The sequence below is a fragment of the Cimex lectularius genome, unplaced genomic scaffold (assembly GCF_000648675.2).
Source record: "Cimex lectularius strain Harlan isolate CLEC.00 unplaced genomic scaffold, Clec_2.1 scaffold10, whole genome shotgun sequence".
Classification (NCBI taxonomy): domain Eukaryota; kingdom Metazoa; phylum Arthropoda; class Insecta; order Hemiptera; family Cimicidae; genus Cimex; species Cimex lectularius.
Genome location: NW_019392665.1, coordinates 3,358,449 through 3,381,019, shown reverse-complemented (window position 1 = coordinate 3,381,019; position 22,571 = coordinate 3,358,449). Strand labels below are relative to the sequence as shown.

Here is a 22,571-nt window from a genome sequence, read left to right as displayed (position 1 = left end):
CGTGTTGACGAAAAGAAATTCGACGGACCCGAATCTTTTCAAATTGACCAACAACAGCTTCCACGCCATTTTCTACTTAGTCACGGCAGAGGATCTTAGAGGGATGCTCCTCTTGAGGAGTATGGTGACCCCGTACACGGTCGGGGTGAACATCTCGACTGACTTCGACAGCTTCTTCATGACGCCCGGCACGTACAACGTCACTTTTCAGCACTACGACGAAACGAAGACAAAGGTGTTATTGGAGAATTCTCGGTTCGTCGAAGGCGGCCTCTATTGCTTCTTCATTTACAGGGAGGATCAAGAACTCAAGGGCAAAATGGTAGAGGTCGAAGGGCCGTTAAAGTACCGCTTCATCTATCTCCTGCCGCAGGTGGTCCTTCTCGCCCTCGGTCACGCTTTCGCCACCGTCTCTTTCTTCAGGTTCCTCTACTTGGAAAGCCCCGAGAAGCTCAGAGCGACCGTATTCTGCACCGTCATGACGATCGAACTCTTGATTTACGGCCTCTCGGATAGCATTTTACCTTTCTACGCCCATCACTATCCGTATATCGTCACGATTTTGGGTGGTGTGCATCTCGCCATTTTCATCGTCGGTGTTGCATTCGCAAGCAATCTGAGCCAAAATTACTCTACTTAAAAGTTAAATTGTACGATTTCTATTTGTAATTGAATCACATGGCAAATAACAGAAGTTCAAATGAAGAGAGATTAATTTTTATCGACAAACTATCAACCTTGTCCTCTCGTTTAAGGACGATCCGAGAGCCATCAGGAAGACACGTCATCTCCTAAAACAGGACACATTGAATATATAATAAAAATTCAATTTATAATAAAAAATATGTATTTATTATGAGGATGCCAAAAATTATAGGGGATTTGGACATAATCTGCCACTAAACTTGCTTTGCCTTCAGAAGAAAACCTCACAGACTTTTTTTTAATATCTAGTATATTAGTCGACAGAATTTGATAAAATACTACAGAATTATTGACCACTTTAGTTATAATTTAGGGTTAATATTTGGTCAAGATCCGTTTTAAAGAATTTGACTGTGCGGTGTAAACGTGTTTGTGGTCTCAGATTAGGAATAATCTACTAATAAACGTGCGTTGTCTTCGAAAGGAAAACCTCACAGACTTTTTAATATTTAGCAAGTTAGTCGAGAGAAGTAGATAAAATTTTGAAAAATTAATGACCATTTTAGTTATAATTTAGTGTTGATATTTGGTCAAGATCCATTTTAAAGAATTTGTCTTTACTGTGTAAAAGAGTTCGTGGTCTCAAATTGGGAATAATCTGCCACTAAACGTGCATTGCCTGAAGGAAAACCTTACAGACATTTGTAATATCTAGGAAAGTAGTCGATAGAATTTCATAACATTTTGAAGAATTAATGACCATTTTAGTTATAATTTAGTGTTGACATTTGGTCAAAATCCGTTTTAAAGAATTTGACTATAGGGCGTAAACATGTTTGTTGTCTCAGATTTGGACTAATCTACCACTAAACGTGCGTTACCACCGGAAAAAAAACGTCACAGACTTTTTTTAATATCTAGCAAGTTAGTCGAGAGAATTTGATCAAATTTTGAAGGATTATTAACCATTTTAGTTATAATTTAGCGTTAATATTTGGTCAAGATCTATTTTAAAGAATTTGTCTTTACTGTGGAAAAGAATTTGTGGGCTCAGATTGGCAAAAATCTACCACTAAAGGTGCCTTATTTTCTGAAAGAAAACCTCACAGACTTTTTTAATATCTAGCATGTTAGTCGACAGAATTTGATCAAATTTTGAAGAATTATTGACCATTGTAGTTATAATTTAGGGTTGATATTTCGGTAAAATCCGTTTTAAAGAATTTGACTGTGAGGTGTAAAAGTGTTTGGGGGCTCAGATTGGCAAAAATCTGCCACTAAAAGTGCGTTACTTTCGGAAAGAAAACCTCACAGACTTTTTTAATCCTTTTTAAAAAGATAGTTCCTTCCTACTCACAGTACGTAGGGCTTTTTTAATATCTAGCATGTTACTCGACAGATGTTGAGAAAACTTTGATGAATTATTGACATTTTAGTTATAATTTAGGGATGATATTTGGTCAAGATCGGTTTTAAGGGTTTTGACTGTATGGCCTAAACCTGTATGTAGACTGTGTGGTCTGAACACATTGAAAAAAAAACCGCAATTTTTTTAATATCTCTGGAGCTGATCAACAACATTTGATATAATTTATTATTGCTCGAAATATTTTCCTCTTGGGCTTAGTCACATTTTCATCAGAAACACCTATTCGGACATACAAAGCCGGGCGAAACGAAAGTCGTCGTCCCCCGGGTGGCGTGTTAATCAGCCGCTCCGTGGGTTTCCAATTTCCAAATTTTCCACCGGTTATCTCTCTCATACCAAAAGAGCCGGTGAAGCACGTGACGGTGGGAAGAGGGCGGCTGATCACCTATGCGCCTGATTAACCACGGTTAGTCTGTTCCTGCCCACGGCGGCGAGTGCTTCTACCATCTCAAAAGCGCCGAAAATGTAAGCTTTTTGACCCCCAAAACTCAATATAACAATATATTAAAATTACTGTATATACTCAAATATAGGCAGTCGATAATGGCATTATGATTAATACATTATAGCGGATTGGTAAATAATATCGAAACAAAATCTCGAATGCTATCCTGGACGACTGGTGAAAATGTGCTTCATTCTTCCAAGGAAGAGTTTTGCCCAGTCATCGGAGCAAATTTAAACTTCGCGATGTCATGTGAGAAAACGGGTTCAATTAAAAAAAGTCCGATTTTTCTTGTTTAGTCGGCAGTTGTTTGCAACAAAGAACTTTTCGCTCATGGAAAGTATTCACATATTGTCTGGGTGAATAAATTGTATAGATTTAAAAAAAAGGTCAAACTTTCACAATATAAATTTATTTCAATTTTAAGAATTGCTCTAGATTTTGATCTTGTAACTCTGAAAATTCTCCAACACCTACCCAATAAAATGTTATCATAATTCCTATGTATTTAATCCTGTTCTTTCTACTTCCTCATAGCTTGAATCCATAACAAAAAACCAACAGTCATACAGGCAGGCCAACAACCTACTACCAAATTTGGGTAAAAATTAAAAAAGTTCCCATTGAATTTTTTTTCAAAATATAATAGCAAACATCAATTTGGTTTGCGCAAGTGCTTCTCAACTGACCAACCTAGGTAGACATTATCTTCTCCTATTTTGATATGGGGCAGTATTGTTCTAGGGCTTTTCTTGACGAAGGCAAGCTTTTGATCGATTTTGTCATCTTGGTTTGCTTCAGGGATGGTTATGAATGGATTCCCTATACCTTCTATATCCTGCATATTTCCCTATCCGTCCTGGTGTTCCTCAGGGTTCTGTGCTGACCCCGACACTATACTAGATTTACACAGCTGACATTCTATTACATCCACAAACCCCACTCACATTTGCAGACTACCCAGCGATCCTCCTCAGTAACTCCGATCCTGAGTTCCTGATAATCCCTCAAATCCTGGAGTTCTTCCCAGGCAATAGTTAATGGCTTTTAAAGCAAAGCAGTCCATCACTGCGTTTACTACACTCAGCATGCAAGCCTCACATTTTTTCTACCAAAGAAGAAAATTTTTATTTAAACCTATATAAAGATAGAAATAATAATTTATAATTAATTCTATTGGGTTGTCCGGAAAATAATGCAGGATTTCGGTATTAAACAAAAAAAAAGAAACTAGTTACTTTAAAGCAATGTTCTTTAATCGAAATAATTTCCCATACTCTCAATACATTTCTCCCAACGTGTTGGTAACTTATTAATTCCGTCTGAGTAGAATTCAGAATTTTTAGAATTGATAAAGTCAATAAATGCATTTTCCAGTTCCGTTTGATTTTTGAATATTATGTGTTGTAAGTAGTGGTCCAGGTGTCTAAAAAAATGGTAGTCAGTAGGCGAGAGGTCCGGAGAGTAGGGTGGGTGAGGCAAAGTTTCATAGCCAAGCTCCAATAATTTTTGTGACGTTACACGTGACACATGTGGTCGAGCGTTGTCATGCAACAAAATGGGCCCTTTCCGATTGACCAAAGAGGGCTTCATTACTGCCAATTTCTGATGCATGGTATTAATTTGGTTACAGTATGATTCAGCATTGATGGTTTCGCCAGGATTTAAGAAGCTGTAGTGTATTAAACCAAATGAAGCCCACCATACCGTAACCATTACCTTTTTTTGATGAGTTGGGGGCTTTGGAAAATGTATTGGAGCTTCTCCTTTGTCGAGCCACTGTCCAGAACGTCTAGTGTTATCGTAGAGAATCCACTTTTCGTCACATGTAACAATTCTGGCCAGAAATGGGTCATTTTTGTTTCGACAAAGAAGTGATGCACAAACATCAAAGCGCTGATTTTTTTGGCGATCGTTTAATGAGTGTGGAACCCAATTTTCGAGTTTTTTCACTTTTCCAATCGCCTTGAGGTGGTCAGCGACGGTCGTTTTACTGACTTTGAGTTGCTCTGCAAGTTCTCGAACAGTTGTTTTGGGGTTTTCTTCCACCACTGATCGCAGAACATCATCATTAAGAGAGGAAGGCCTTCCACGACCTTCTTCATCTTCAAGGCTGAAATCTCCCTCCCGAAATTTTTTAAACCACCTTTGCACAGTGCACTCATTAACACAACCCTCGCCCCAGACTTGGTTAATGTTTCTAGCCGTTTGGGCTCCGCTTCGGCCGAGTTTAAACTCGTAAAAGAAAATCGTACGAAATTCTCGCTTTGACATTATAAGGATGACTGAATTATTTCCAAGTAGCGGAATGCTACAGAGGTAAACAAACAATATCATTTGGAAGAGGATTAATAAGTGTTGACATTCATACAAATGAGTAATCCTGTAAACGTAAACAGAATATTTTATATAGATTTTTTTTAATGAAAACTTAAAATCCTGCATTATTTTCCGGACAACCCGATATATAGCGCATAAAAAACGAGAAGCTTGAAAGCAACCGGAGGCAAGAAAATTTAAGATATACTCGTCGACGAATTTTTTAAAAATAAATAAATATATTTGTATATATATTTTTATATACATAATATAATTATATATAGACAGGGTGGCCCCAATCGATTCAGCCACACTTCCAGATCTTATAGGAAATTTAACGCTGTGTAAAAAAGATCCTATGAACCTGTGTCCGCAAACCCTTCATTTCCGAGCTACAGGCAAAAAACCATGAAAAACCACGTTTTTTGATCTTATTCGTGAAATTGTTAATAAACCGTTAGCGTGACCGTAAAACAGCTTGAAACAACATCTGTATAGGATTAATTTCTGTGTCGAATGAGATTAAAACCAGCCTGATCGGTTGAAAATTTTATTTTTCGCGATTTTTCGAAGTTAGGAGGTGAAGGGGTACACAAAATTCACCGTTTCTGACATTTTTATCGAAAATTCACAACTTGAACACCCTATCAAAAAATTCTCCGTTACAAACCTCGTTTGTTGGTGATCGAATCCTCCGTCACATTAGACCAACTCCAGTCCGATTCATGAAACATTTGAATTTTGGCTAATTTACTGCTTTTCACCCAAATCGAATGTTACTGTTTTCTGATGGGTACCCCCTATTGAATGAAATAATGTACGAAAAATCTGAACGGCTTATTTAACAATTTTAGATAGAACAAGTGTACGCATCTTTTAATGAACATAACTGAGAATTTTTTGATAGGGTGTTCAAGTTGTGAATTTTTGATAAAAATGTCCGAAATGGTGAATTTTGTGTACCCCTTCACCTCCTAACTTCGAAAAATCGCTAAAAAATAAAATTTTCAACCGATCAGGCTGGTTTTAATCTCATTCGATGCGAAAATTAATCCTCTACAGATGTTGTTTCTAGCTGTTTTACGGTCAGGCTAACGGTTTAGTGACAATTTCACAAATAAGGTCAAAAAACGTGGTTTTCATGGTTTTTTTGCCTGTAGCTCGGAACTGAAGGGTTTGCGGACACAGTTTCATAGGACCTTTTTTACACAGCTTTCAATTTCCTATATATATATAACACACACACACACACACACACACACACACACACACACACACACACACACACACACACACACACACACACACACACACACGAAACTCAAGAACCAGACGGATTTCCTGGAAAAATTGAACGTGGCCCCCTTCATTGACACCAGTTTTTTAAACGAGATTCAAAATTTTTGGGCCTTCCAGAAACGTAATCCAAAAAGGTGAGTACACAGCTGGAAGTTAATTGAATCCAGAACTTTTGAGGGAATTCGCAAAGCTCCAGGAGTTTGTAGTTATAACAGTTATCAATCCAACATTTAAAAAAAGTAATCCAAATTTCAACATTTTTTTCTGAATTTTTCGTGAAGAATTTTTTCATAAATTCTGCAATGTAAATATATTTCCTTACAGAAAATTTAACGTTCTTTCAGATGGCACAAACCAGATTTTGGTACAGTCAGTAATTCTGAAATTTATAAGCAATTTAGTGGACCTAAGTCGAAAAATTAAAAGGCACCCAAAACCTGAAAATTACTTCTTTATCGTTGAAATTTTCGACACTTATCGCCAGTCACCCTGTACTGACTGGCATATGTATATATNTATGTATATATATACATGTATATATATGTATATATATATATAATATTTTAGCCTAGTTTCATTTGTTTACCTTATTTTTGTAAAAAAATTATATTGGGTACCTCAGGCTTAGTTCAACCAGTTCAACTTCATAATTTCAATTGCAACCCTAAACATCCTGACATATCATTTTAAAGGATTTTTTACGCCGAAAACAATGGTGCAATCGGATTTTAAATTGATCAAAAAATGATAAAGTTAGAGCAAAAAGTTTGAAAAACTTGGGTCATTTGGTTTGCTATTTATTAATGAGATTTCATGCTCGAACTGGCTGCCTTGCGTAAAGATGCAAAGATTTGCTCTTTTTAACCTCTCTTCACCGGTGCTCAGAGCGATAGATTTGAGGAGATGGATCGACAAACATTTTCTATACTTTGGCGCTGTTTTTCAACTGAGACTGTTGGGTTATGATTGGCGTAGACATTGATTTTAAACGGACCCACATAAAATAGTCAAGTGGAGTTACATCGGGTGACCGAGGAGGCCAACAGATCGAGCCATGGTCCTATCCAGCTATTCAAATAACGTCTCTGCAAAGAATTGTGTGTGGGTCATCCATCAAGCTGGAGAATCATTCTTTGACGTTGTTGCAGAGGAACATTATCAGCAATGTTGGTACAACCTCCATCAAAAAATTGAAGGACTGAGCACCATTTGTAGAAATAAGCCCCAATTAATTTATTTCCGAGAAGTCAACACCGAACGTTGATACTGTGAACCACCTGATGATAAGAAGAGTACGAAATTCTCGCCCACCTTCAAAACTTCCAACGGTTTAGTATGCCAGAGGTGAACTTGGATTCATCAGCCGATAGGATGCATAGAAGAACGTTTCCTTCAGCCTCCCAAATCGACATTTGTCCACGGAACGTTAGACGTCTGTCATAATCAGAGTCCCGAGGTCAATGGAGATTTAACCTAGCATACAGAAAAATCTAGGGAATGAAATTGTAGCAGCAACAATCTATGACATAATACTTTTGTGAAGAAGGATTTAGTCGATTGCACTGAACTAAGGAACTAGGAAGGTACAATAAGTCAGAAGGCTGCAGAGCCTGAAGAGTACAAACCCCGCATCCTAGTATCCTCATCACCATCACCATCACCCTGGACGGAGTTTATAATATATATTATACTCCGTTTCTTATTCTGGGCACGTCAAAATTATATGCTTTATGCTTTCCGGTTCTTCGCACGTCTCGCAGTTTGGAGCAGCTCTACGGATAATTTTATGCACCGCAAATACAGTAGTTTGAGCGGGATATCGAAGCAAAAATTCTTTTGCGCCATTAATTCTATAGAACCAAGATTGTGACCCATTTTCGGGCAACGGATTTAAATACCAAACCCGCATTTCCCCGGTGTACCACATGCTCTATTCTCGCATAAACTTTTGAATGAAGAGGCGTTTTTGCCTCCGTCTTCGGCAGCTTGGTATTTTGATGTTCCCCGTGCTTCTTTGGCCAATTGGTCGGCTACCTCTGTACCACGGATACTACAATATCCACGCCTCAAGCATAAAACTACCTTTTTCTGCAGAGATTGTAAGTCGTATATGGCATTAATTGCGTTTGTATGAAATTGCTGGATCTGCTTTATGTAGCTGATACTGTCCGAGACTATGCAAAATTTATTCCATTCCAATATGACAACTTAAGTAAGGGCTCTTGTCTGCGCATAAATTTCAGCATTAAAAATGATATACATGATGGTAGCATTATTTTTTTTGTAATTCTTAATTGGGTTGTAGTAGCCTACATTCCCCTTTAACTTCGATCCATCCGTGAAAATTATATTTGATTAGATAGCTTCATGTAGGGTATTCTGAATAGTACCTTAAGTACAGTGTATGTGGACTAGTTGTATGATGTTCTAGATGCAAAATAGAATGAAGTTTATTTTTGTACACTAAAGATATGTCTGGTGAAAAAGTGAGAAAAGCATTCATAATGGGCAGAGTATTCTTTTTGAAGCAGTATTTTTCAGTTAGAATTGTCGACGATTTTCATCTTGCAATTTAAAGTTATGTCTGTTTATAAAATATTTTGATAGTCATCACTATTCCGTTTAAAACATCAAAAACTTTGTTATTTTATTAAATTAATCCGTAGTCCTTAAAACTGAGATACAGTTAAAGTCAATATGACCCATTCCTGCCCAACATTTCTTCAGACCAATAACAAATTTAGTAAATTTGCTAAAATTTGACTAATCCCATGAGTTTAAGGCTGGTGTAGTGTTTTACCTCCCATGTTCACCGCCCCGTGTATTGGCAACACTGCTTGTTTTGGCGCCAATTAAATCATCTATCTTGTTAACGTCTATCTCCAATATGGCTCTTCAACATAACACTGCATCTTGTTTCGATTGTTTGCGAACATAATATTTTTCAATTAAAGTTTATCATTTAACCCTTTCTTGCCCAAAGTTGTTTCAGAACAATGCCAAATTTAGCCATTTTGTTAAGGTAAGCAGGAAATCCTGCGAATTTAGGGCGAGTGTAATGTTTTAGCATCCATGTTTCATCCCGTATGTTGGCAACACTGATTTTTTAGGCGCCAATCTAAATTCTCCATCTTGGTATCTTCTATCCCAACCTGATTCTTCACCATACCACTCCAGCTGTTTCAATTGCTTCCCAAGAATAAAATTTTTCATATACAGTTTGTAATTATACCCTTTCTTGTCTAAAGTTGCTTCAGAGCAATGCCAAATTTAGCCATTTTGCTTAAGGTTAGCAGGAAATCACGCGAATTTAGGGAGAGTGTAATGTTTTAGCATTCATGTTTCATCCCGTATGTTGGCAACACTGATTTTTTAGGCGCCAATCTAAATTCTCTATCTTGTTATCTTCTATCCCAAACCTGATTCTTCACCATACCCCGTCCTTTATCATCTCTAGTGATTAACCAAAAGAAACTTTTACTGATGTTATGGCACTGGTATATTGAACCACTGCGTTTATAAATAGAAGACCTAATGCTAAACAAAGAAAAAGAAGGTACCCACCGGAAAGTTCAATAAGCGAGCTTATTTTAACAGCCTTGAAATTCCATGAGCCAACGATGCAAGTACTTTAGTGAAACATTGCATGCCTGCGAAGGAAAACTCACGTCAAAATCAAAATCCATAAAACGTACTGATTAATGGGCAGAAACTCTCCAGTACAATTAAAGTAAGCTTTTTACTTTATCAACACATCCTCAAGCAGAGGACCTACAGGTCCCACCTCAAGCAGCTTGTGCCAGCAGACCAGCTGCCAAATCATGGAAAGATTACAGAATTAACGAGAAGCGTGGTCAATGCACCATGGGAATTCAGAAAAGAAGACCTCCATTCAAATGAAAACAGTTCAACATAAAACATATTTAGCCCACCATCAAAGGTTTAGAGGACACATCAAATTATAAGTTCAAACGCTTATGCAAAATAATTTTTATCTGATTCAGTGATGAAGTGAAAGTGTGATTAAAAACCAAAAACCTATATTATGTTTATACATTTTATTTCCTATGGTAATTATTACAAAAAGATTACTAATCAGCTAGGTTGTAATATTAACAAAGCCAATAATACAGTCAATTCTTTTTATTTATTCAAGTATACTATGAATATTAATCCATTTATGTTTTAATGGTCAATTGACCAAGTTACTTCTTTCAATTAATTATTCTTTTTTTAAAAACCCTTCACTCAAAATTCGTAGTATGTTATTATTTTTATGTAAGGTCTTGATTGAAATGAAAAAGTCAGTGTCACGAGCGGGATTCGAACCCACGACCTTCGGCTCAATACGCTGCTGCTGTAACCACTTGAGCTATCGTGACTTCGATCCTCTCGGACACCAACTGCCCATTTCAACCTACAACCCTTCGAATTTTCCCTCTTTTTGCCATTTTAAAATTTGCCACGATAGCTCAAGTGGTAGTATTTAGCCGAAGGCCTTGGTTTCGAATCCCGCTCGTGACACTGACTTTTTTCCCTCTTTTTTGCCATTTTTTTATGGCCACTACCAAGACCTTACATAAAAAGAATATACTACGAATTTTGAGTAAAGGGTTTTTAAAAATAATAAACCGTTAATTTTTGATAATAACCTAAAATTGAGACCAAATTTCACTTTCTTTTCTATATGAAAAAATTTATTTCTCTGTTCCTCGGTGTTTACTTTAATTATTGCTGTACAAAATAAAATAAAAAAATCATATTAATATGTACGTAGGCTTTCTCGAGAAAATTTTATGGGAAAGTGAAAAATACAGTTTCTTCCAAGATTTTCTGATCTTTCGAATTTTTCTCTTTGTCAGTCCATCTACGCCATTAAAGATCACACAGTCTCTTCTCAGACGATGTTTCAGTTTAGAATCGTAGGAATACAAAAGAACATTCAAATATTGTAAAAGTTGGCGAGTTGCAAGTTCAAGCACACTCGCAACTTACGAAATATGAAAGTTCGCTATTTCATAGGACAAATTTCCTCGCCATAGAAACATCCTACATGAAATAAACAACAATCTCAACGGGGCAACGATAACAACATCGGACAGCCAGGCAGCTAGTCTCTTCAAGACTAAGAGATCGACTCAAAAATAGACTGGAAATGACTGAACACCGTAAAAAAAACTGGGTCGATAAATACTCCGACGCTAAAAGGGAGCAGACAAACTAGTTCAAAAAGAGCTCGGAGCATAAACTGTAGCCACATTAAAAAGAACTGATCTTGGATAACTAAAGAAGAAATACTGGGAATGTATGCCAGGCATGGGGAAGCAAAAATACTTCTATTATAAACAACCTAATTGGACGAAAAGAAAACCTCACTCAACCAAAAAAAACTAATATCTCTATATACAGGACATCAAGTAAAATACCACTTTTAAAAAGATAGGACTATCATCAGTATCATCAGATGATCATTGTCAACTATATCTAGAAAAGACAGAGACAATAGAATGTATAATATTCCTACTAATTAATTACTCTTTATGTTAGTTATTGGTTAAGATAAAAAAAACCAGTGTTACGAGCGGGATTCGAACCCACGACCTTCGGCTAAATAAGCCATCATCGAAGTCACGATAGCTCAAGCGGTAGAGCAGCGGCGTATTTAGCCGAAAGTCGTGGGTTCGAATCCCGCTCGTGACACTGGCTTTTTTATCTCAACCAATACCTTAAATAAAGATTAATTAATTGAGAGAAGTTGTTTGGTCAATCGGATCACGAAATATAATGGATTTAATATTCCTACTGTTCAATTGCTAGGAAAAGCCTTGTGGAACCTGTAAAATGCATTTCTGTTCTACACAGATCGATTCCCCGAGAAGAAATTTGTGCTTCACTTAAAAAAGCAAAAACTTCCAGGAAAGCCATTAGACGAGATAGAAGAAAGTTTATGCGCAAAAAGGGGAAAAATTTCGACTGGAAATGGGGGAAAAATAGCAGCACTGTGAGGGATAAACAGGTGGAGGTTATATTTCTGATGCAAGAAAGGATCATGTTTGATATCATTGCCTATAAATTTAATTTTTATTTTTATTATATTCCAATGAATTAAGGTTTTTAGTTGAGATAAAAAAGTCAATGGCACGAGCGGGATTCGAACCCACGATCTTTGGCTTGATACGCCGCTGCTCTACCACTTGAGCTATCGTGACCTCCATCACTCGGACACCAACTTCCCATCTCAACCGCACCTTTTGAATTTTCCCTCCTTAAAAAAAATGGCAAAAAGGAGGGAAAATTCAAAAGGTGGGGTTGAGATAGGAGGTTGATGTCCTAGTGGATCGAGGTCACGATAGCTCAAGTGGTAGAGCAGCGACGTATCAAGCCGAAGATCGTGGGTTCGAATCCAGCTTGTGCCATTGACTTTTTTATCTCAACTAAATACCTTAATTAATTGTAATATATTAATTGGTCAAGCGGACCACGAAATTAGTGAGTTTTAATTATACTTGAAACCTTGTTCAATATTTTAAATAATCATATTTATTAACTTTATTAATAATAATAGTTTCAAAGTCGTGTCTCGACGGGGAAATTTGACCGTTTTCTTTTCCCGATGCTGAGCATAAAATTAAGTTATACTGATTTATTGATTCAATGATTATAAATTATTTATGAATTATTATCAGGACAAATTAATCTTTTTTTCTTTTTTTTTACGGAAAAGGTATGAGAAATATATCACAAATTGTCTTCACTCATTGTTGACCCACGTCGTTTTTCCCTTTTTTTTTCCCCTTCAACGAAGTAATTTCTCCTGTTGACTTTTCCCCCCCGAGGGCTTATGTCAACCGTATAAGAGATTATTTATTTTCAAAATTTGTTTGCATTTGATGACTTTTTAATATATTTGTATTAGCCGATTATTAAAAAAAAAAAAAAACACGATAAAATATACAATCTTATGTTGAAAACATTTATAATTATAATTTCATCATAGAACATAATAATTTTTATATGTGAACTTAGGGTAATTTCACTTCCAAACGAACCAAATATAATTGAATTAAAAAAATTAGTAATAATTAATTATTGTTTTAAATTAAAATTAACCGATGCTTAACGTGGCGGAGTGGTGGGCGCCCCCTCCAGGCTGCAGGGCCTGCCAAGCAGTAAGCACGACCAGTTGAATGCTGGAGCCCGTGCTGGAGCCAACTCGCTGCCACACCGACGAGCATGAAGACTCAAAGTACGTAAAAAAACAAACGATAAAACATCATTAAAAAAATAATATAAAAAAACAAAACAAAGAAAACTGTTAAATATTTAAAAATCTGTAAGTTCTGAAATATATTTTAAACAAATATTCCAGTCATGACGAACAAAACTGGTACCAAATTGAGACAATTTACAAAACTATCTCTTTGAAAAACATAAACAAAAAAAAATTCATCATCCAAACTTAAAGCTAAAATAAATTGAGCCTCAAAAAATGCAAACAATGAACACCGTATATTGATTTAAGCCCAATAAAAAAAAATAAAATAATTGGGGTTAAAAATACAGATTAGTTATCTAAAATATGAGTTTATTAAAAAAATTGCACTAGGTTTATCGATATAACTTATTTTTCCATCTTTCTATGTTTTTTAATGGCATTTCAATTGGAAAAAATACAGAAACTTGCACTTTTTTTTAATGATTTTAGTTGTCTAATTATCTTTGAGACCATACCCTACGTAAAAACCCACAAAAACGTCTCGTTAAAAGTAACCTTTTCCTGGGTATAATTGGCATGAATGACTTTTTCTTTTTGATCAGTGGCTGGCGGTTTCTTTGACATTTCCCCAATGTAAAAAAACATTAGATAATAATAAATAAGAAAATGCAAGAAATACTTTCTGTATATATTTTATTCGACACGAATTAAAGGGAAACAGATTAAAATTACATTTAAAACTTCCCCCTGACGATTTTGTATAAATGCGTTTTTGCAGACTAATTATCTTTCAGACGTAAAAAACCAACAAAAACGTCTAATTAAGAGTACCTCTTTCCCTGGGGGATCGACATGAATGATTTTTTCTCTCTTTTAGTCGGTTCGTTGTGGCTTTTAATCACTTCATCGCTAAAAAACATAAACATTTTTGATAAAACGTAAAAGATTACTATCTCGCCATTCAGCAATAATAAACAAACTAAAGAAAGAAGGATTAGATTTGAATTAAAAAGTGCCCGCAAATGTTCTTTTTATTAGTGAATTTCTGCGTAAAATTACACAAAAACGTCGTGCTAGGAGAAAATTGTCTCTACGTATAACGCCACGAATGACTTTTTTCTTTTCGTCAGTTCATTGAGTTTTTTTAGTAATTTCATCTCTGTAAAAAACAAAAGCAAAATAAACTTGGCGAATTATGACAAAAAGGAAGAAATACTCTCTAACCATTTGTACAAAACAATTAAAGACTGGCCGATTAAAATTATATGAAAACTGCACGATGATAATAATTGTACAATTGTTTTTTCATTAATCTAAATATCTTTGAGACAAGTTTACCAAGAATTCTTGTGTAAAAACACACCAAAACGTCGTGCTAGGGGTAAATTGTCCCTAAGTATAACGCCATAAATGACTTTTTCTTTTTGTCAGTTTATTGAGTTTTTTTTAGTAATTTCATCCCTGTAAAAAACAAAAGCAAAATAAACTTGGCGAATTATGACAGGCCGATTAAAATTATATAAAAACTGCACGATGATAATAATTTTACAATCGTTTTTTCATTAATCTAATTATCTTTGATACAAGTTTTACCTAAAAAAACACACTCACCCTTCTGTTAAGAGTAACTATTCCCCTGGGTGAATGAAGAATGACTTTTTTCTCTTTTGGTCAGTTCATTAGGATTCATCATTAAGCAATATTAAACAAATTAAAGAAAGAAAGATTAAATTTGAATTAAAAACCGACTACGAATGTTCTTTTTATTCCTGCGTAAAAACCCACAAAAACCTTCCCTTAAGAGTAATTTTTCCCTAAAGAAGATAAATAAAACTTGAAGAAAATAAAACTCAAAATATTCTCTTTATGTTTTTTTTATGACAATAATTAGAAAAAGGCCAGTTTAAATTATATAAAAACTGGTAATATTCTTTTTATTAATTCTTGTTTACCTAGGTGTTTTGTTTTTGAGGCGAGTTCTATACCAAAAACTATCAACGATGACATGTTAAAAGAAAAGTTTCCTTAGATTTATGAACATGAATAATTTATTTTGGCCAATCTACATAGGTTTGTTATCATTCCATCTATGAAAAAACTGGACGATATATAATAAAATTCAATGTATAAGGTTTAAATTATATACAAACAGAAATATTCATTAGGGAAATGACCTGTTCGTTCTCCTTTTTTTTCATTGTGTCATTGAAAAACTCGGATACTTCGAAAAAATGCCACTGTCTTAGTATTCACACAACTGTATGGTGTAAGTCTATGTGCTACGTTTTTCGTTCCTTTTAGTCTTTCCGATCTCCGTAACAAAAAAGGAAAACCCTTTGTCAAAACTTATTTCAGTGTAGATGGACATAAATGGCGTTTTTCATTATAGTCAGTCCATTGTCATTTTTAGTAATTTCACCCTTGAATCAAACTTGGTGAATTGAGTCAGAAAGAAGAAGAAAAAGAAATACTGTGTATTCATACAAAACAATTAAAGAAAGACAGATTAAAATTAAATGAAAACTGCACGATGATAACAATTTTACAATTGTTTTTCATTAATCTTTGAGACGAATTCTACTCAAAAAGCCCACAAAAATCTTGGGTTAAGATTAACTATTCTCTGGGTAGATCGACATGAATGACTTTTTTTTCTATTTTGATCAGGGTTTTTAGTCATTTAGTGCAATTTATTGAATTGTAATAAAATGCAAGAAATACTGACCATTCATACAAATTGATTAAAAAAGACTATTTAAAATCATATAAAAACTGCACGATGATAAGTTTTTCATTAATCTTGACAACAGGTTCCACGTAAAAAGTCCACAAAAATGTTGGGTTAACATTAACTAACCCTCGGTAGATCGACATGAATGACTTTTTATCTATTTCGTCAATTCATTATGGTTTTTAATCATTTAGTCCAATTTCTTGAATTGTAACCAAAAAGCAAGAAATACTGACTAACCATTCATGCAAATCGATTAAAAAAAAGACCATTTAAAATTATATAAATGATAATAAGTTTACAATGTTTTTTCATTAATCTTTGCGACAAGTTCTACGAAAAAAGCCCACAAAATTCTTGTGTCCCTAGGTAGAACGACATGAATGACTTTTTTCTCTTTTGGTCAATCATTGTCGATTTTAGTTACTTCATCACTGAAAAACATTGTAACGAAAGTGGACAGTGTTTGAGCAAAACAATTAGATAACGATAGATTAGAATTAAATACTGCTCGACGATTATTTTACAATAGTTTTTTCATTAATCTAATTAATTAATCTAAGATTAGCTCTGGTGTCAATTTATCTCTAAAAATAGGCATACACAAGAAAAACTGACCAAGCATTTCCAAAAAGCAATTAAAGAAACAGGTAAAAATCATTTAAAAACCAACAAATACATGGGATGTGCAAAATTACATAAAAAAATCTACCCGCTACATTATTTTTCAAATTGTGTTCCAACCTAATTATTTTTAAGACAAGTTCCAAGTAAAAAACAAAAAAAGTCCTGTTGATAGTAACTATTTCCCTGGCTTTTTTTCTCTTCTGGTCAGTCATTGGGGTTTGTAGTTACTTCATCGCATAAAAATTCATGAAGAAGCATTAAAGAAATAAAGGTTAAAATTATATAAAAAAATCTAGACGTTGATATTATTTTTCAAAGTTTTTTCCACCCTAATTGTTTTTAAGACACGTTAAAACTCTCTAAAATGTCCTATTAAATGTTGTTTTCCTGCTGAAATCATTTCTTTTCATTTCTGAACAGTTCCTACATTTTTAGTTACTTCACTCAGCTGAAAAACATAAAGAATCATAAAAGAAATAAAGGTTAAAATTATATAAAACCTCTAAACGTTGTTATTATATTTCAAAGGTTTTTTCCAGCCCAATTATCGTTAAGACAAGTTCCAAATAAAAAACAAAAAAAGTCCTGTTGATAGTAACTATTTCCCAGGTAAATCATGAATGACTTTTTTTCTCTTTTGATCAGTCATTGTGGTTTGTAGTTACTTCATCGCATAAAAATTCATGAAGAAGCATTAAAGAAATAAAGGTTAAAATTACATAAAAAATCTACACTATACTATTTGTCCAATTGTTTTCCAGCCTAATTATTTTTAAGACAAGTTCCAAGTAAAAAACAAAAAAGTTCTGTTGAAATTAACTTTTTCCCTGGGTACATCATAAATGACTTTTTTCTTTTTTGGTCAGTCATAGTGGCTTTCAGTTACTCCATCTCTTAAAAAACTTGTTGAATGTGACAAAAAAGGAAAAAATACTTTAAATCAATAGTAATCTAATTGTCAGGTCGGTTCATTGTGTCAATTTATCTAAAAAAAACGCTTACACTAGAAAAACTGTCTAAGCATTCCCAGAAAACAATTAAAGGAACATAGGTAAAAATCATTTAAAAACCAACAAAAAGTACCATGTAATTATTTTTTCCTTGGACATATCGACATGATTGGACATTTTCCCCTTTTAGTCAGTCTATTGTGAGCTTGGGTCATTTGAAGCTCAATAACATGGATAGTTTTGATAAAATTTAAAAAATTAAGGTCTAATTACACGGAATGAATACTGTTTATTACAGACCATTTTGATTTCTGTTTATTTCTTTTTAAAAGAATTAAAAAACGAGATAAAATTCGAGAAATAGTCTTTAAATATTTAGTCAGCATAAATTAAAGTTTGATTGAAATTTGTTTGTAAGTAACAGTTGAATCTTTTAATATATATTTATCCCTCATTAATCTCAAAATAAACATTGGTAGATTTTATGATTTAAAAAAACACCCGGTGAAACACAATCACGTTCTAAAAATCCCGAACTTTATCTTTTAATCTGTGAAATGTTTTGTTTTTAAGATAAATATTTACACAATATAAACGGTTGGAGGGTAAATTGATTTTGCTGGAAGGTTAATACATTGTGTTGGAATACGTTTGAGACAGGTTCACCCGTTTAAAACTACAACAAGAAGACCAATATAAAGTAAATCCAACTCTCAAATATATATTTTGTACATCCTGCGGTTTTTTCTAAATATTTGTTTTTCCGCTCGAATTTTCCATAAATGTAGGTTTTATTGACAAATGAAAATGATAAAAAAAGGACTTTTTAATCTGAATTCTTGTAGATTTATTTTGTCATTTTATTTATTTAGAGAAATCGTCAAATTTAAAACTCCCAACAAAAGGATATTTTCGAACAAAAATTATAATAACAAAATATCAAAGAAAGTTAAAACTGTCAATATAAAAAAAAGTCGATACTCTTGTTCAAATATAAAAAGAAAGAATGAAATTTATTCAGTAAATTATATTGGGCAGATAAATATACAAAATAATTTCTTGATTTATTACTATCAATGAATAGGCAAAAAACGACTAAGGAATGACCAAAAAAAATATAGTAATTTATGTGCATGTACCCAGGGAAAAAAAGTTACTTTTAACGGAGTATTTATGTGGGTTTTGAAGTATAACATGTCATAAAAATAATTAGGCTGAACAAATTGTAAAATAATTAAAATCGTGCAGTTTTTATATAATTTCAACTTTTTTCATTTATTATTTTGGTGAATATTTAAACAGTACTTCTTGATTTTTGTCACAATTTTATAACTTTTTGACTGAACTGAAGTGACTAAAAAACACGATGGTCTGACCAACAAAGAAATGTCATTCATGTCCATCTATCCAGGAAAAATTTACTTTTAACTTATCTTGTTTTAATTTTTTTTAAACATTCAAATCTGTTTTTCTTTAATTTGGTTATTGTAACTGACTGCCTAGACAGTATTTCTTTTAGTTTTAGTGCAAATCTCCAGGTTTTTTTAAATCAGCGTTGAAGTGTCTAAAAACCACAATGTTCAGACCAGAACCATTGTGTCCAAAGGTCAATTATGTTCATCTACTCTGGGAAATTGAATTTTAGGGAGTGGTTACAATTCTATCGTTTTTTTTTTCTTCAGCGATGAAATAACTAGAAAATACAACGGATCAAAAGAAAAAGAAAATGCAAAGAAATTATTTACATCCCTCTACCCAGGGATAAGATCGAGAGTGAGGTTTTTGTTGATTTTTCATGTAGAACTTGCCACAAATATTTAAAAAAAATCAAAACACACAATAGACAAACCAAAAGAGAAAGAAAGTCATTCGTGTAGATCAACCCAGGATTAAGTTACTTTTAACAGAAGTTTTGTGTTTTTTACGTAGAATTTAACGTACAACATAGCTATTTGAACTAAAAAAAAGTTTTAGTTTAGTTAATGTTATTAGGTTCATACTGAACAAAGATAAACATTTCTAAGCAAGAAATGACAAAGAGCTGGAGGAAAAATGCAAATGTTCATGTCGTACAGAGAAAGTTACTCAAAACGTGACATATTCGCTGTTTTTCTCTTAAAAATTACTCACAAAGATAATTAATTCATGCGTGTTTATTTTATCTTTCTTCCTAATTATATTACATTTGGCTACATTTCTCTAAATTTATTTAAAATAAAAGATAATCTAAAATTTATCCAGGTAATAAAGTCCAACAGTGTTTTAATTCAATTGGAATTTTCCCCTTTCGGTTTATTATTGTAATAAATATTTATAAGTGTTTATAACATTTTCAGAGCTTCTTTCATCTCAGATAGGAAAACAGAAAACTATTTAAAAGCTTTGAAGTCGTTCATGTCGATATAACCAGGTCTAAAAGTGACCTTTAGACTGTTCTATCCGTAGAGTCCCGACTCAGAAATAATTCAGCAGTTGAGAATTTTTTAAAATGACCCTTTAGACGTTATACAAAACTATTTATGATATTCGTATGAAAATACTTATAGATTGTTTCATGCAATTTATCGCGTTTATTTTAGAAACAAATTAACAAAAATCAAAATGACTCCTAATAAATCATTCATAGCTTGTACTTAGATAGTAATTCTTAATATTTTATCAAAACTCTTTATGTTTTTGAGCTTTAAATGACCAAAGCTCACAATAGATTGACTAAAAGGGGAAAATGTCCAATCATATCGATATGTCCAGGGAAAAATTAATTACATGGTACTTTTTTGTTGGTTTTTAAATGATTTTTTTACCTATGTTTCTTTAATTGTTTTCTGGGAATGCTTAGACAGTTTTTCTAATGTGAGCTTTTTTTTAGATAAATTGACACAATGAACTGTCCTGACAATTAGATTACGATTGATTTAAAATATTTTTTCCTTTTTTTATCACATTCACCAAGTTTTTCAAGAGATGAAGTAACTGGAAACCAAAAGAGAAAAAAGTCATTCATGATTTACCCAGGGAAATAGTTACTTTCATCAGGTCTTTTTTTTTACTTGGAACTTGTCTTAAAAATAATTAGGATAATTTTAATCTTTATTTTTTTTATGCTTCTTCATTAATGTTTATGCTATGAAGTAATTGAAAACCATGAAAACCAAACAATGACTGACCAAAAAGAGAAAAAGATCATTCATCATTTACTCAGGGAAATAGTTACTTTTAACAGGGCTTTTTTTTGTTTTTTACTTGGAACTGGTCTTAGAAATAATTAGGTTGGAAAACAATTCGACAAATAATATAGCGTGTAGATTTTTTATATAAATTTAACCTTTATTTCTTTTATGCTTCTTCATGATTTTCAGATGAATGAAGTAATTAAAAACATAGGAACCGTTCAGGAATAAAAACAGTCATTTATAATTTACCCAGGGAAAAAGTAACTTTCAACAGGACATTTTTGTTTTTTACTGGAACTTGTCTTAGAATTAATTAGGCTGGAATTTTAACCTTTATTTCTTTTATGCTTCTTCATGATTTTCAGCTGAATGAAGTAATTAAAGACATAGGAACTGTTCAGAAATAAAAACAGTCATTTATGATTTACCAGGGAAATAGTTTTTTTCAACAGGACGATTTTGTTTTTCACTCGGAACTTGTCTTAAAAATAATTAGGTTGGAAAACAATTCGAAACATAATGTAGCGTGTAGATTTTTAAAACACTATTTAAAAGCTTTGAAGTCGTTCATGTCGATATACCCAGGTCCAAAAGTGACCTTTATACTGTTCTATCCGTAGAGCTCGACTCAGAAATAATTCAGCATTGTTGAAAATTTTTTTAAAAATGACTCTTTAAACGTAATACAAAAGCTATTTATGATATTTATCTCTGATTAGAATCTATGTAAAAAATAACAAACAATAATTTAGCCAGGTTCTTTACGTTATGGTTGTATTATAAACAGTTCAAAAGTGTATAAGTAGTTTAATTTAAATTTTTTTTTATTTAGTCTAATCTTGTGTAAATGTTTGTACGGAATTTATCTTTATATATTTTAAGGATACCTTTTGTCTTTGCTAAAAGATAAGAAATAGTTATAAAAGATCCGACTCCTGACTGACTCCATCTGAATCTTGAATTTGTTTATATCTGAAGAGAAAGTTTCTCCTAGTGTGACTTTTCTTTACTTTCTTTACATGAAAATCGTCTCAGGTGAAATAGAGTGAAAAAATCTTTAAAAGTGTAACTTAATAGAAATACATTTCTCCACATTCAGAGATGAAATGATCAGAAACCACAATGAACGAATGAATAAGTTTTTCTTTTCTCGTTTTTTCTTTTTTTTCACAATTCAAGTTTTCTTACGGATGAAGTAAATAAAGACCACAATATATTGACCAAAAAGAGGAAAAAAGTCATTCATGCCCGTCTACTTTGGAAAAAATTATTCTTAACGGGAAGTTTTTGTGGGTTTTTGGCGAAGAACTTTCCCAAAGATAATTAAGCCGGCAAAAATATTCCTATAAAAATTATCAGAGTGTAGTTTTGATTTAATTTTCAATCTCCTCTTTTTAAATTATTCCGTATGAAAAGTCGGACAGTACGTTCTTTCTCCCAAATTTTCGAGTTGTTCTAATGATGAATACCTAAAATCCAAAATAACCAACAGAGAAGAAATCATTTGTGTCAATCTACCCAGGGAAAAATTACTCTTAATTGGAATTATTTGTCGGTTTTTAGTAGAAAAGTGTCTCTAAGAAAGTCATTCATCTCTCTTAACCTAGGAAAAAAGGCAGTGTGAACTGGATGGTTCTTTAAAGATGGTTTTTTACAAAGAATTTAGAAAACAACAATGAATTGACTAAAAGAGAAAAAAAAAAGAATCTGATCGCAAAAAAAGATATAATTTCGTGC

General features: G+C 33.2%; 1 protein-coding gene across 2 annotated transcripts in view; it reads left to right on the top strand.

Moving 5' to 3' along the window:
• The first annotated feature begins 13,301 nt into the window (after window positions 1-13,301).
• The window catches only part of LOC106667432 (adenylate cyclase type 2), an 81,545-nt gene continuing 72,275 nt past the window's right edge, over window positions 13,302-22,571 (top strand). For both annotated transcript variants that reach the window (XM_024225060.1, XM_024225059.1), the window contains exon 1: window positions 13,302-13,383. In XM_024225060.1, the coding sequence (XP_024080828.1) occupies window positions 13,325-13,383 (59 nt within the window). In that variant the 5' untranslated portion in view covers window positions 13,302-13,324. The remainder of the gene's footprint in view (window positions 13,384-22,571) is intronic.